General features: G+C 38.0%; 1 protein-coding gene across 2 annotated transcripts; it reads left to right on the top strand.

The window, feature by feature from the left end:
- Window positions 1-4,242: 4,242 nt before the first annotated feature.
- LOC122658724 (ATP-citrate synthase beta chain protein 2) lies at window positions 4,243-13,602 on the top strand. 2 transcript variants are annotated; one of them, XM_043853812.1, is made up of 17 exons: window positions 4,243-4,337; window positions 5,799-5,923; window positions 6,034-6,136; window positions 8,351-8,416; window positions 8,506-8,629; window positions 8,898-9,032; window positions 10,360-10,420; window positions 10,522-10,598; window positions 11,186-11,341; window positions 11,423-11,551; window positions 11,634-11,766; window positions 11,862-11,989; window positions 12,165-12,270; window positions 12,421-12,497; window positions 12,607-12,677; window positions 12,868-13,152; window positions 13,297-13,602. In XM_043853812.1, the coding sequence occupies exons 2-17, from the start codon at window positions 5,824-5,826 to the stop codon at window positions 13,370-13,372; spliced, it is 1,827 nt and encodes a 608-aa protein (XP_043709747.1). In that variant the 5' UTR covers window positions 4,243-4,337; window positions 5,799-5,823; the 3' UTR covers window positions 13,373-13,602. The 2 variants fall into 2 exon arrangements, with proteins under 2 accessions (XP_043709747.1, XP_043709748.1); XM_043853813.1 differs by lacking the exon at window positions 4,243-4,337 and adding an exon at window positions 4,795-4,819.
- The last annotated feature ends 1,831 nt before the right edge of the window (window positions 13,603-15,433 follow it).

Raw genomic sequence — 15,433 nt, 5'->3', positions numbered from 1 at the left:
AATAGATGTAATTAGGATTTCAAAAAAATTTGAATTTTTCAAATAACCACCGTTGGATGGTTGTCAGGACACGTGGCACGCTAGGAACGCACGGAAGTAGGATGGAAGTAGAGCTGAGGAAGTAGAGGATGTGGATCCTTTTTTTCTTTAAAAAAAAAACAATTGGTCGTGAAGTGTTTGCACCATCATGGTGGCCAATGAGATTGCACGCAAAGGCTCCAACATAGATACATTTTTTTTTATGGACAGCAAGGCAGTACTTTTGCGTGCTCCTATGTCTAGGCACATGAACCAAATGACCAAGTAGAAATCTTCTTCCCTAATAAACAAAAAAATGAAAAGAAAATGCACAACGCTAGAGTGTAGATTGTAGCATATGCTCTCTTATATTATGAGATGTAAGGCCCACACTGACACTTCCATTCTAATCCATGTACACTGTCATTGGTGGGATTCGACTCCTCTCCTACGAGCCCAATGCTCAGGGAGTGCCTAGGGAGGCATCTAACGGCACTGGGCTGTTGAGCACACCAAGATGCGCTTTGGGCCTTACATAGACACACATCCCAATGCGTCTGGCAGCCCTGCTTCGTTGGATGCCTCCCTGGGCACTCCCTAGGCACTGGGGTCGTAGGAGAGGAACCCGATCCCCATTAGTGTGACGTATATATAGATTCTTCCTCCTTACATTAAGTCATAGTGAACCAATTCTTTAAAATAAACTTTATTTTTTTCTTGTAGATAATGAAAACGAAATAATCATTTGTCCTCTAAGCGCTTAGCTTACTTGTAGATATGTGAGACAAAGACTACATCAGAGTTGGAAACCAAACAATATTAATAGAATGGAGAGAAAGGGGTAATTGTGGTCTGTGCTTGCTTGATTTGGGCTTTGAAAGTTAGCTGAAGCGAAGACTGAAGAGAAGGTAAGAGTTATCCAATTCCCTATTCAATGTCTCTTTTTTGCCTGAAACTACTAGGGAACTCCCAACCCAGGGGAAGCTAGTAGTAGAAAGTTAACACTTAAATATCTTTGGATTACCACGTGTAATAAATAGAATGTTCACAAATTGAATCGGTGTTGGATCGGCGGATAGGTCAGATCCGCCAATTCATATTGGTATGAACAGAGGCTGATATTGGTTCCTTGTTGATCTTACATCACCTAGTCGATATAGATCAAGGGTAAAAAAAAATTTTAAAATTTTTTTTACAAAAAAAAATAGGAACAAATTCATTGGATTTGGATCCGATGCTGATTACTAAAATTCATTCGATATGCCAAAAGCTCAAGAACGGATGGAACATGTTAAATCAAGTCATTTAACTTATCTCATATTAGATTGGCCCAAATCTAACACCCATACACTAGATTGAGCCTTATTAAACACATAGTAGACCACCATGCTTCCGTAGCCATCATCTTCGGTAGCACTCACTTTGACAGTACGTAGCCCTTTTCAAGCGGGGGGTTTATGCCTGGTAACAAATAGTCCTTTCTTGACGATCTTCACTTTATTCCAGTTAGTTTTCTCCTAGATAATCTTTTCCATGATCCGAACCTGTGATGTAGTGCCTAGCTCTGATTTTTTTTTCTTTCATACCGCTCATGAGGTTTTACTAAACATTAATTCTTTTTAAGCACCGTCTGTCAGTTTAACCGTTACTCCGATTACAAAATTTGCAAAAATCTTTGCTTTTTTATGATTCTAATTTCTAGGGTTTTCATCAATTCTGCTCAAGTGCTCAATACTCCTACCCATGACTGAATTTGTATACTTGAACCTAGGCTAGCAGAGTGTTTATCCCTTTGTGTGTTATTGAATATGTTGCTTTTATGGAAGTCTGTCCCTTTAAGGAGAATGAAATTTTCAAATCTACAAAAAGAAACTTTTGTAATAAATTTTTTTTTTTGTAAGTAAAATTTTCGAATAATTACTCTACATGATAATATTTCGAACTCTAAATCATTTCATATATGATTATAAAAATTTACTTCATTTTGTATCTAAATCCCTTGAATTTGAGAAGTAAAATAAAAATTATATCTAAAAAAAACATCATTACTAAATACAGTAAGATGGACACCTCTGCCCCCTTGTTTTGGGGAAGACTGAGGAGGAAAGATTGACACATGGGAGTGCTCACGTAAGCCACACTCCTGAACAGAAAATTGCTTCCCGTTTTACGAAAAAAAACTCTATCCAGGAGCATGAGCTACGCCAACACTTCCCCATCTATCTACCTATTCTCTTCATGTGAAAAGACATTTTTGTACCCCTTATTTTGAGGAAAGAGAGAGATAGACACAAAAAGTGCTAGCGTAGATCATGCTCTCAGACAAAGAACCATTTCTCCAGTGTTATTGATTTACAGTAAAAATGGAATTCAACCCTTCACAAAATGCCACGTATGTTGACCTTACCCTCACATCAAGCTGGACTAATGTCGGAGTTTACAATGAATTAGAATTAGTCTATAAACGTCGACTAAATCAAAGCAAATGTAGTCTTTGGTCTCTACTTGCAATATTCAATTATTCTTTTTGTGGTCAAATTCTTGAGCTAAATAAACTTGAATTTTCTCCCCTAAAAATAAATAAATCGAATTCATAAATTTCTAATTTCTTTTTATTTTTTATTTTTGCGACCGAACTTCGTAAAGACCGAAGTTATAACTTGGTCCATTGACCCACAAAACTTAATGGATAAGTGTCACGAAACTAGTGACGTAATGTTGAATCAAATCTAGTGAGGTAACTAGATTGAATCACAAACAACCAACTAAACATGATTAGTAAAATCCCCACCCCTCTCAAAAAAAAAAAAAAAAAAGAAATTTCGAACCATGGTTTAAAAATTCGGGATCAGATCGGCTGGAACTGATTTCGACCGATCCATATTGCGTTTTTAAACCGTGCTCCAAGCCACTATTTCGTGAATAATTTCATGGATCTTGCTTTGTGGAACCATGGTTGGTTACACTGAGTTTGTTATCATATTGAATTTGCCCTCTTTCGTATGATACGAATGAAAACAATCTTTTTTCTTCTGTAAGAGACATAAATGGTAATACAAATTTTTTTTAACGCGATTATTATTTCTATTATATTTTCTGCGTTATAATAGTAGCAACCCTGGTGGCAGTTTGTAGTTATATTTTAAGGAGAGTTAGATTGCAGTTTTACACTAATAGGGGGAGGGTGATAAATCGTCCAGTTGAATAGGAAACATTTAATGAAGGAAGATAGTGTAGGATCTATGGGTGGGATGCGAGAGGACAAGTGCAAAGAAACTGCACACAAAAAGCCTAGTGCTTTATTTTTTAATTACACTTTCAAATTGCTAAATCTATACCATGCAACATTTTAATTTTCATTTAAAGGAAAAGGTTCTCTAAGTCGTTATAGACGTCTTCCTATGTATAAAACCGTTTCGTTGTACTTTGTTGGTGTGTTCCTTTATGCTGCTTGCTTAAAGAACTCTCTCCCTTCATTTAAGTCGAATTTATGTTTAAAATCGAGTTTGTATTTTCTTGAAAATTTGATAATAAAAAAAATTCTTACATGACATTTTTTTTTATTATTTTCTCTCTTTTACTCTAACCATGTGGGACTTCATATCATTGATGCCATTTGACCATGCAACCATTGATGTGGCATACACATGAGATGTTTTATTATTTTTTTCTCTTACCCTGATCATATGGGAGTCCCAGAACGATTTTGACCAATTTGGATCAGAATCGGATCGGTTTCAGCGTAGACCGATACCGATCCCGATGCCGGGATTAAGAAACCATAATGTGACCCATATGATTGATACCATTTTCCAAACTACCATTGATGTAGCTTGAGATTCCTCCACACTGGCATCTTGGGGTACCCCTTCCTCTTTAATTTTGAAGCTATCCAAGCCCAGCCCAAAAGGTAGGACTGAAGCCCACCTTTCGATGTATCATGTACCTAACCACGCAAAGCATAAGCATAACCACCACCGTTCACCAACGGTCTCTCTTTCTCGATCTCATCGTTGTAAAATCAAACAGTCGTGAACTAACTACCATGCGCCACGTGACCACCTCTCTCTCTCTCTCTTTCTATCTGGTAGATGAGCATTTCTATTTCTAAATTCTATTTGTTATTTCCTTTTTTTCTCATTTTCATTTTCGGTTTTTCGTTTTCTCTCTTCGTTATCTGTCTATATAAAGTCTTCGCCGACTCTTCCATTCCTCCGAAATTCCTGCATTGTGCTCTTCCTATTTTTGTCTTCCTTCTCCAACCCCCACCCTTCTCTCTAGCTCGGCGGAGCATACGAGGCGTCCATCTTCGATTTCAGGTAGATTTCCTGGTTCTCTAATGACTCTCGTTGACGTACTCGTTAATTTTTAGTTTGTCTCAAGCATTTCGGTCCAAGATCTTGTCTCTGTTCGTTCACTGATCTAAATATAGATTATCATTTGGAGTTTATACTTTATATGTGTTGTCGTTGCAAATTTTTGTTCTTTCTCTTTCCCGGGGGAATGCATCGATTCAGTTGGTCCCGTGAACATGATTTGGCGCGGGATCTGGTTTTTTTTTTTGACTTGGAGTTTCAATTCTCAAATTTGTTGCTTTGTCGCAACTTTCTTTGTATGAATTCTGGTAGAGTTTATAGATTCTATCGACTATCTTATGTGGAACACTTTCATTTGATTTGATCTGCCGATGCTGTGTGGTTTGCCATTATGTTTAAGACCACTATATCTTAACTGCAACAAGGAGCGTAGTTTTGTAGCCTTCTTTATTTTTCTCTTGTCTGCAAAATTCTTTCTTTTTATGGCGTGTACCCTTTTCTCTGAGACTTATGGTTGGAGGATCTATATTTTTCTTGTTCGAAGAATATGTCTTCTTAAAACGCCTTTGTTTTGATAAACTTTGCTGCATTTTTATTTATCGGCTGTTCAGGCATGGTGTAACTCTGTGTTTTTCCTTTTAAATTTGGTTTCTAGGATTGAGATAATACAATATTTTCTTCTTTCATACGAATTTCCATGGTGACGCTTGATCTGGTTTTCTTGGGGATTGCCCCTTGGATTGCCGGTTGACTAATTTACGCATTTTAAGTGCAATTTCCTATTCAAAATTTCATCGCTGCTTTAATCAACGGCCCTAAATTCAGATGCTGGTTTTTCATTATTAAAAGAGCATTCTGATTTTTTTGAGGTCTCTTCTGGCAATTTACTATCATTTTCCTCTTGTAATTTCCCTACCCCACTCTGCTGTCCGATGATCTCCATCTTTATGTTGTTGTGTATAGCCGATGACCTCCACTTAAGTTTAACTAATGGTTGTCAAGTGCTCTTGTGGGATTTGTATTTTCATTATTTATAGTTTTCTTTTGCTAATTGAGCGCTCTTTGAAGGTTGAACTTGTTTATTTCCTTAGAAGTACAGAAAACAAACCCTTAATAAGCTTTCGTTTACTATAACCTCAACTAATCTCCATTGGAAAGAAACCAATTGATGTTAGTCAGGTTTTAACTTTGAGAGCAAGTGTATCACTAATTTCAAGAATTACCAAAGAGAAGCATCCCCTCCTCTGTGGCTACCAAGTGAAACATTCTATTTGGGCTCTTTATGCTAATCCTCGTAGTGTGGAAGATCCTCCAATGTTTTTCCCCAATTTATTATGTTTATTTATTTTTCTCTTGAAACCTTTTGTCTATATTTTTTCTATTTATTTACGTCTCTTGGACCCTTTTGTATAACTTTGACTGCTGGTCATAAACAATGAAAACTAATACCATATTTATTTACAGGTCTCCTTAAGTGCCTTTGCACATCATGGCTACAGGACAACTATTCTCCCGGACTACACAAGCATTATTCTACAACTACAAGCAACTTCCTATCCAACGGATGCTTGATTTTGACTTCCTTTGTGGTGTGTCTTACTTCTCTTATTCTTGGTCTAGGAGTTGTCCTTGACAAATGATTGCTATATTTGCTGGACTGTATTTCATGTTTACCAATGCTTCTTGGCTCTTAATCCAGGACGTGAAACACCTTCTGTTGCTGGGATTATCAACCCTGGTTCGGAGGGATTTCAGAAACTCTTTTTTGGTCAAGAGGAAATCGCCATACCCGTACATTCAACGTGTGTTATCTCTCTTTATTTAATTCTCTTGTTTCGTACTTAAACCATGAAAATTTGGGAAAGTAGTAAATTCTATTTGCATAAAGGATTTATTTTTATTCTGGGTCTGCTGTTATTAAATAGCCAAGTATTGCTGTTTTGAAACGATACTGAGAGGTGGCACGTGACTTGGAAGCTTAAAAAGTGTGCTTTTCTCATGTTTTCCCTTTTCCACATGTCAAGATTTAACTCTATAGGCAGACACTGACAAAAAAGACATTTTCTCAAGCAATATCTATCTATGGAAGACCAAGAAATATTTAAGGCCTATTGTCTGTAGAGCTAAAATGCAACACAAAATGGGACATGGTGCTGATGTTGCCCAGTGTACATATGTCTATAATCCATAGGATCCCCATTGTTCCAATATCTGGATTTTCTGTCTAGCCTCCCTGCGGGCGTAAAATCCCTTGGCATCAAAACAGAAGAACCCTGCCCATTTACATTTTGGTTCAGCGATGGGTAAGGAACTTGTGATCTGCATTTTGTTTTAAATGGTACCATTTCTATCAATTTTCATGTGCTTCTTATAATGCCCACCTAAAATTTGAACAATAATGTTAGCATAATATTATTTTTATAATCATTTATTGGAAAACAATTTTTTTTTATAGTTTTGTACCCTTTTAAAATGTTTTGATATAATCACACTCACTTGGGGGAATAGGGGGGGGGGGTAAGAGAGGTAAGGGTGAAGACGGGACTCGATCCCAAGACCTGGTGATCAACAGGCCATGGTCCTTGCAAGCATGCTACGCGCCTACGCTGGTACCTTCATATTGGTACCCCTTTGAAATACTAGTTTCCTATTGATGACTTATTCTAGTTTTTTTTATTTTTTATTTTTTATTATTATTATTTTTTTTACATCAGTATGTGTTAGAAGTCTTGCATTGACCAAGTTGTCTCTGAGGCTACCATACGAACTGCATGAACCACCATTTACAGTTTCATCTCATATGCCAGAAAATTCATACTCTTAGCTGAAGCATATTAATCCAATAGGTGAGAATTGTATTTGGCTAGGTACAGTGAAGTCAGTTTCCAAAGCTTCTTCTGGGTTACATAATAGGCACTTACATAAAGAATGGTTTGATTGTGATTTCTTTATTGGCACAAATTTAGAAAGGATTCAAAGGACGTTATATCCTTGTTCTGAGGGTGGGCCTTGGTGCAATGGTAAAGGTTGCTCCATTGTGACATCATGGGTTCGAGTCTGGAAACAGCCTCTCTGTAAAAGCAGGGGGAAGGCTGCGCACATTATGACCCTCTCCAGATCCCGAAGTGGCGGGAGCCTCGTGTACTGGGTACGCCCTTTTTTGGTTATATCCTTGTTCTGCGGTGCAACCTGGCAAAGTGCCATGAACTAATATGTTATGTATCAATAATGAATAATCCCTATTAAACAAAAATGCAAAATTTTTAATATTTAATTTGAAGGAAGAAAGTTTCCTGTTCGGGAGCGTGACTCCCGTGCCTCGCCTGCACCCTTCTGTCTGTCTCTCTCCTCCTCCCTGTGAAATGACCTCATTGCCCCCCATAGATTGAACCAAAAGGGGACAACTGAGTGGGTCTCGCTCAGGCATAGGAACCATGCTCCTGGACAGAGAACACTTCCAATAATTTGAATTAGTTTATTTTAATTGGAAGTGCTAAATTGTGGGCCACTAGGTTTTTAGTCTTGGCTATATAATATTGGGGACTTTCATGCCCAACCAAGCAGCCACGTGGACAACATGTCCACCAAATTTGGGGCACAACCAAATTGCCATGTGGCAGTAATTATAAGCTTGATGGATGGATGGATGGATGGAGTTTCAGATGAAGTTATGGTGGAACTTCGTGTCCATAGGATTGTATCCAGCATTTTGGCTACAATTTGTTATCAACATAAATTCATACTCTATAATTTTTGTTACCATATTAAGAAGACCTAATCAATATGTTCCTGAGGATGGTCATGACTAATGATGTAATTAGAGGTCAAACTTGCTACCTTTCATCAAGAGTACAAACAACGACATACAATACCTCAGCCTTATCCCAACTAAATGGGGTTGGCTACATGGATCCTTGCCTCGCTATCTTTCATCAAGAGTCACTTTATTAAATGTAAACTTTTTTTTTTCCTTATACATTTTCTGAAGGTTTAACTCTTCTGTATATCTTTTGCAGCATTGAAGCTGCTTCTGCCGCACATCCAACTGCTGATGTATTTATTAACTTTGCATCTTTTAGAAGGTCTGTGCTCATTTTATGTTACTGCGCTGAAGTTAGAAAGTTCACCTTGCATACAGCAGTCATTTCATTTTGCTATGTCATGTGTGCAGTGCTGCTGCTTCCTCCATGACTGCTTTGAAACAGCCAACCATTAGAGTTGTCGCTATAATAGCTGAAGGTGTTCCAGAAGCAGATACCAAGCAATTGATTGCCTATGCAAGGGCAAATAATAAGGTTTGTTAAGTTGTTTTGTGGTTCAGTTTATGCTTCATTCTTCATGGACCTGTATTGCTCAGATGTTACGTTTTCCCGACATTCTCATCTTTCACCACCTAAAAAGTTTGGGAAAAAAAAAAAAGGAAGTGTGGGGACAGTAAGGTGAGAGGAAATGATAATAGAACCATTGGGATCCCTGTGGGGACATTTTGTGTCTAATTACATGTGTAGTTACATTATATAATCAAAACAAAGTAGTTCAACCATTGGGATCATAAATGTGCAGGTTGTTATTGGTCCAGCAACGGTAGGTGGTATTCAAGCTGGGGCCTTCAAGATTGGAGATACTGCTGGCACTATTGACAATATAATTCAATGCAAGCTTTACCGCCCTGGATCTGTTGGATTTGTGTCAAAATCGGTATGTACGTCTTCTGGGGTTTTCCCTTTTTTTTGGGCACTTCTATGTCCAACTGCACACATTTCTGAGGAACTATTCACATTGAAGATGTAAATTTCTAATAATTCCAGGGTTCCGTTTCTTCGAGTCATCTAAGTAAGAATGGGATTTTCTATTTTTTCTGGATTCATAATCATAATGAACACAAATGGGGAATAACTGACAGTTTCTCTGAGAAACTACTATGACTTTGTTACTTTGTTGTTGTCTATGAAGATGTGATTGCCTATCAAACATGAGAGAATACAAAAAATTAGCATTCAATTAATTATGCACTGCATGCATAAAGACTCGAAAGAAACAAAGTCCAACCAAAGTTACAAAGTGATCCCTATAATATTTCTTTCCTATTTAAATTTTATTCAAGAATTCCTAATTAAACAATCATAGGTGCTTGCTAAATTTAAGCAGATACACAATCTTCTTACAATTGGAACTTGGAATAATATGTGGTATGTAATCGAAACAGAAATCATACTTGGTATGAAATTAGTTCAGATCAAATCAATTCCCATATTTAATCTCCTTTATTATTTTCCTTTTAGTGGAAATTAGTATCCTATCTGGCATAAAATCAAATCTTATATGTTTTCCTAGATACTATTGCAGTAATAGAATTTCTTGGATGGGGGAACTCTCTCATTATTTTAAATGGGTGTGTTAACGAATTAATTTTCACCAAATAGCTGTATGTGACAGCTATCAACTAGGTTCATTAACTGTCCATCAATGGGTGGTTGGATTGGGCTAATTCAAGCTCATAATATTGAGACCCAATTTTTGGCCCATAATGTGGCCTACTTTGAATTCTGTTCTTAAGCCCAATATCAGCTCCGATCATAAGCCCATAATCTGTTTAATATGCTGGGTGATTGTTCTTGTAGTTTTGCCTCTGCTTGACCTTGTTTTCGCAAAGCTTCATTTGAAAAGATGAGAAGGGGGTGGGGGGGGGGGGGGGTTGAAATCAGAAACATAAAAACTAAGTGAGACCTCTCAGTGCCACATTGTATTATGCAGTAATTCTTAATATTGTTTTTATAACGTGATAACAATTTTATTATATGGTTTTCCTACTGCCAATTTGTGTATACTTGACCATGTACAGGATGTAGGCATGAGGCATGATTATGTGATTAGACTATAGTAGGGTGTGCCATATCACAGTGTATCATTAATGATCTACACTTGTTTGGGATGGTTCTGCATGTCTCATTACAGAGTATCTTCTATGATTGGTTTTTTGTAGTTCCAGAAACTCAAATCCTAACATGTACTTTTGCAATTTCAGGGTGGCATGTCTAATGAAATGTACAACACAATTGCACGTGTGACAGATGGAATATATGAAGGTACATATATTATCTTGTTGTATCTTTTATATTCCTGGCATCCATATTGTACACTGATGTATGGTTGTACAAGTATCTTATGATCTTTGAAACTTCTGCAGGTATCGCAATTGGAGGAGATGTGTTCCCAGGCTCAACCCTCTCTGATCATGTCATACGGTTTAATTACATCCCACAGGTAATTCATTGTTCACTAAATTACTCCATCATAGGAGTTGGTTTGAGAGAGTTATCTGCCATCTGTCTAGTTTTTCTTGCCGCAGGGAATGATATAGACAAGGCTATCTACATTTTCTTGGTGAACTTAGTTAAATTTAATTCCTGTCTCACCTTACTTTATACCTTAATGGGTAAGTGGTATAAATAAACTGTTCAGCCTTGATGAGGCAGGACCTACCTTCTAAAGTTTCATACCCTTTATCCTGATGAGGTGAGGATGAAACTAAGCTGTTCAGCCTTGATGAGCTAAATACAGCTATTTCAATTTTAGATCTAAACAGTTTTATTGTTTAACAATATATATTCTGGACCGAAATCAGGTGCCAGACCCAATATACAATTCATAAATGCAATTTCTATATAAGGTTCCGACAATAGCACCATTAGAGGAATGTCAAGCCATAAGAGTCTACAGCGGAACTCCTGTTCTGGATTCTGTTAGAGTTGTTTGTTAGTGAAAGCTTGTTACATTATGTCTATCTAGTTCCTACATGAAGAGCTTTTATTTCTCCTTCCTCTCTGATCTGATTCTCTGATCTTGTTCAGGTCAAAATGATAGTTGTTCTTGGGGAACTTGGTGGGCGAGATGAGTACTCCCTGATTGAAGCCCTAAAACAAGGAAAGGTCAACAAACCAGTGGTTGCCTGGGTTAGCGGAACCTGTGCACGTCTCTTCAAATCCGAAGTGCAATTTGGTCACGCTGTGAGTCATTATCCATATGTCTTGAGCTATGCTTTTCTGTGTCACGGTTGCCTTATAATGTGGTTACATTCTCCGAATCAGGGTGCCAAAAGTGGTGGTGAGATGGAGTCTGCACAAGCAAAAAATCAAGCGTTAAGGGAAGCGGGAGCTACTGTCCCAACTTCGTACGAAGCATTGGAGGCTGCCATTAAAGAGACATTTGAGAAAATTGTAAGTTTTCACCTCCTTTGTTTTTTTTTCCCACTGTTGAGCAAATTAATTCCATTAACTCATTCTCTATTATTTGTCTTAGGTTGAAGAGGGTAAGATTACACCAGTGAAAGAAATTATACCCCCTCAGATTCCTGAAGATCTCAACACAGCAATTAAAAGTGGGAAAGTTCGGGCTCCCACTCATATTATTTCTACCATCTCTGATGATAGAGGTTTGATTTGAACCCCTCTATTTGGTGCTGAAGCATTTGATGGCATAAGCTGGAAAAACTGATCGCACTAAAATTTTCTTTTGTCGGGCTTGCAGGTGAAGAACCATGTTATGGTGGTGTGCCAATGTCCTCCATTGTTGAACAGGGTTATGGTGTGGGTGATGTTATCTCTCTTTTGTGGTTCAAACGCAGTCTTCCCCGTTATTGCACTCAGTTTATTGAGGTAGGATTTGTCATTAAGCTGAAGCTTTGTTTGTACCTTCGGTTTTCCATCTCCAATTTGTCTGCATGTTAGTAGTTCTTATTTAGTTTAGCCTGGCTGTCTGTTCTATTTTTTTACTTCAAGGATTATTGACTTTGTGAAACTAATTTTTCACTATAATGTATGCTCTTCGTAGATATGTATCATGTTATGCGCGGATCATGGTCCTTGTGTCTCTGGTGCCCACAACACAATAGTTACAGCTAGGGCTGGAAAGGATCTAGTTTCCAGTCTGGTCTCAGGTAAATTTACCACTTCATTGCATTATTAACAGTTTTGTAATTCCCACTCTCTTGCTCTGGGGCTTATCTGTTTTGCATGATTTTTGTTTTAGATACTGTCAGGAATAGATCTTGTATTATGGTTTTGAAGTGAACATGTCTCTGAAACAGGGTTGCTTACCATTGGTCCCCGATTTGGTGGTGCCATCGATGATGCTGCTCGATACTTCAAGGATGCATATGACAGGGTGGGTTGACATGGTTGTTGCTGTGTTCATAATGGATGCTAGCTGTTGTATGCCACTGTAAATGGTTGTAGGCTTACTGAGATCTTACCATCTTGCTGTTTCTTCTCAGGGTCTTTCACCTTACGAGTTTGTTGAAAGCATGAAAAAGAAGGGCATCCGTGTACCAGGAATTGGACACAGGTACAAAGCTTCTCATTTTCTGTCTTAATCAAGTTGACTTTGTCAGTAGTTCAGTTAGAAGTACTGTTTAAATTGTTATCAAACTATACAGTAATTCCTGTTAAAGTGATGCATATTTTCAAATATTGTCAGTAAATGAATTTTTTTCTTACTAGTTCGATCTCAATTTTGTCATTTGCTTGTGAAAAAGGATAAAGAGGGGAGACAACAGAGATAAAAGAGTAGAGCTACTTCAAAAGTTTGCACGCACACATTTTCCTTCTGTCAAGTACATGGAATATGCTGTTCAAGTAGAAACCTACACCCTGTCAAAGGCAAATAACCTTGTCCTCAATGTCGATGGTGCGATTGGTTCTCTTTTCTTGGATCTTCTAGCTGGCAGTGGAATGTTCACCAAACCAGAGATTGACGAAATCATTGAAATTGGATATCTGAATGGGCTTTTTGTGTTGGCACGCTCTATTGGTCTCATTGGGTGAGTTAGAATCTGAGATATTAATTTGCTTCCTGATTTTGTTGCTTTACAAGGTAGCCGCAAGGATTTTAGTGATAGACCTGCCAAGAGATGGCCAAACCAACATATTAATTTTCTATTAACGCAATTTCATGGAAATTTCAGGCATACGTTCGACCAGAAGAGATTGAAGCAGCCTCTCTACCGTCACCCATGGGAGGATGTTCTCTACACCAAGTGATCAGTTTTCAGATGGCAGGGTCAAGACAGCAGGCTTTGAGCAAATTTTCTTTTTTAGTTTTTTTCTGCTGCAATATTTCTTTGGGAGAATGTCAAAAGCTGGAGGCATTAGACTGGTGTGCATTCTGTCAATCACTGGCTGCACACCTATCATTTACTAGGTCCATTAATTCTCGATTTTTATTTATGTATTTAGGTTCCTCAAAAGAATTTATGGTTTCTAGTTTTGTGGAGTTGTTTAGTAATACTATGATAGATACCAAATGGAGGACTAACTAATTCCTTGGAGAAGGCAAGAATAGAAAGTCAAAAATTTGCAAGATAGTGTGTAAAGAATTTCATTTTTTTGCCCTTTTGTGGCGAACTGGATGAACTGTTTGATCAATATTTCTTAAACATTGTTAGAGGCTACCATTTTAGGTTTTTATGCAGGACAACTTGTGCAGCGCTTCAGGTGTTGCCAGCCATAGACATATTGGAGATCAATGACAGAAGGGAAAAAGAAAATGCTGTCCTGAACTTCTGATTCACATCTTGTTTCTAATTGAGGTGTGGTAAATACCAACAGATTACAAATGGTTAATTGTTTTTCATTTTACAGGACAGTAATTAGCATTGAAAGGGAAGAGTACCAGTCCCCTTATAAAATCTGACTGTTTCTTCCCGGTTGGCTAAAAGACTGATCTGGCCCAATTTTGGTCTTCAATATAGATCATGGTTCTGAAAACCAAACTGGACAAGATCATTGGCCAGATCAGTTTAACTCTGATCAACCAGTTATGTTTTGACCAATACTTTATAGTGAAAGTGTTCTTGGTCGGCGCTCCTATTCCTTCCACGTGGAAGGATGTTATGGCAATTCAGATTGCTATTGTAATTAGATATACCCTATTGGTAGTCTGTGCATCCTTTAACTTATAACATGACATGTTCATGAAGAACTGTTTTTAGCTCTATGATTTCAACGGGTTCTTATCAATCATGGTTGCCTCGATAATTAATTCCATGAATAAAGAGATCTTATCATGCATTATGACTTAAATTGATTAAAGTTCTTAGGTACCTTTCTTTATGATATCAAATTGGAGGTCATGAAATTCAAATTAAGAGAGATTTAAGCTTGGGCCTTGGGGCTTGTCCAAGATGTGGGAGGACAAGGGTGGAAAAGGTGGAGTGAGTGGCCACAGTGAAGTAGGAACTTTTTTTTACATTTTAGGACTTAGTTTTCTCAGCCATGGAGTTGGGAAATCTCTTCTCCATTGGTGATATGACAATGTGATTGGCTTCTTCTGGCATCATTTAACTCCCACCTCTTATTGTATACTGTCGAAAATACATTTTCCCATATTGAAGGTCGAAAAACACAGTCCATGGCTGAAATCTGAAACCCAACCCAACAATGGGATAATAGGCCCTGTCAAAGGTCTAACTTTTCTTCCTCTGAACACCTTCTTCATCCCCCTCCTCTTCCGTTTTTTTTAATTATAAATCATTGGGCAAGAAGGACACACACACACAAAGGGAAAGAGGGGGGGGGGGGGGGTGGCGTTTCACCTGCCTGCCCTCTGCTAACTTCTCTCCCTCTTGATCACACTTCCTTCTCTTTGTTAGAGACTTGGGTAGAACTTATCTTTTTTCTCCGTTAAGGAGATGCCAAGTACCTATTAACCGACCCACATCCCAATTCATACCCGATAAGGGATTATTTTTTCCACCTACCGTGTGTAACCACAATAATTTCCCCCTCCACGTGAGAGTTACCAAGTTCTTCTCCATCTCCCCCTCCACATGGGACCAGTCCTGGTTTTTCCCCAAGTTTGGCACTGTCACGACTTTGGCTCCGATATCACTTATTAGGGATTTGGGTAGAACTCATCCTCAAAAACTAACCGTTAAGGAGAGGATGCCTAAGTATCTATAAACCCCACACATTTTTATTCATATTCGATGTTAGACTATTTTTTCCACCTACCGCGTGAAACTCCAACACTCTTTTATCTCCTTATTTTTGTTTCTCGGTTTCTCCCTCTCTCTCACTCTCTCACTCTCTCACGCTCTCAAT

The sequence above is a fragment of the Telopea speciosissima genome, chromosome 4 (assembly GCF_018873765.1).
Source record: "Telopea speciosissima isolate NSW1024214 ecotype Mountain lineage chromosome 4, Tspe_v1, whole genome shotgun sequence".
Lineage (NCBI taxonomy): Eukaryota > Viridiplantae > Streptophyta > Magnoliopsida > Proteales > Proteaceae > Telopea > Telopea speciosissima.
The sequence above is the reverse complement of the archived record's forward strand: the minus strand, read 5'-3'. Positions and strand labels throughout refer to the sequence as shown.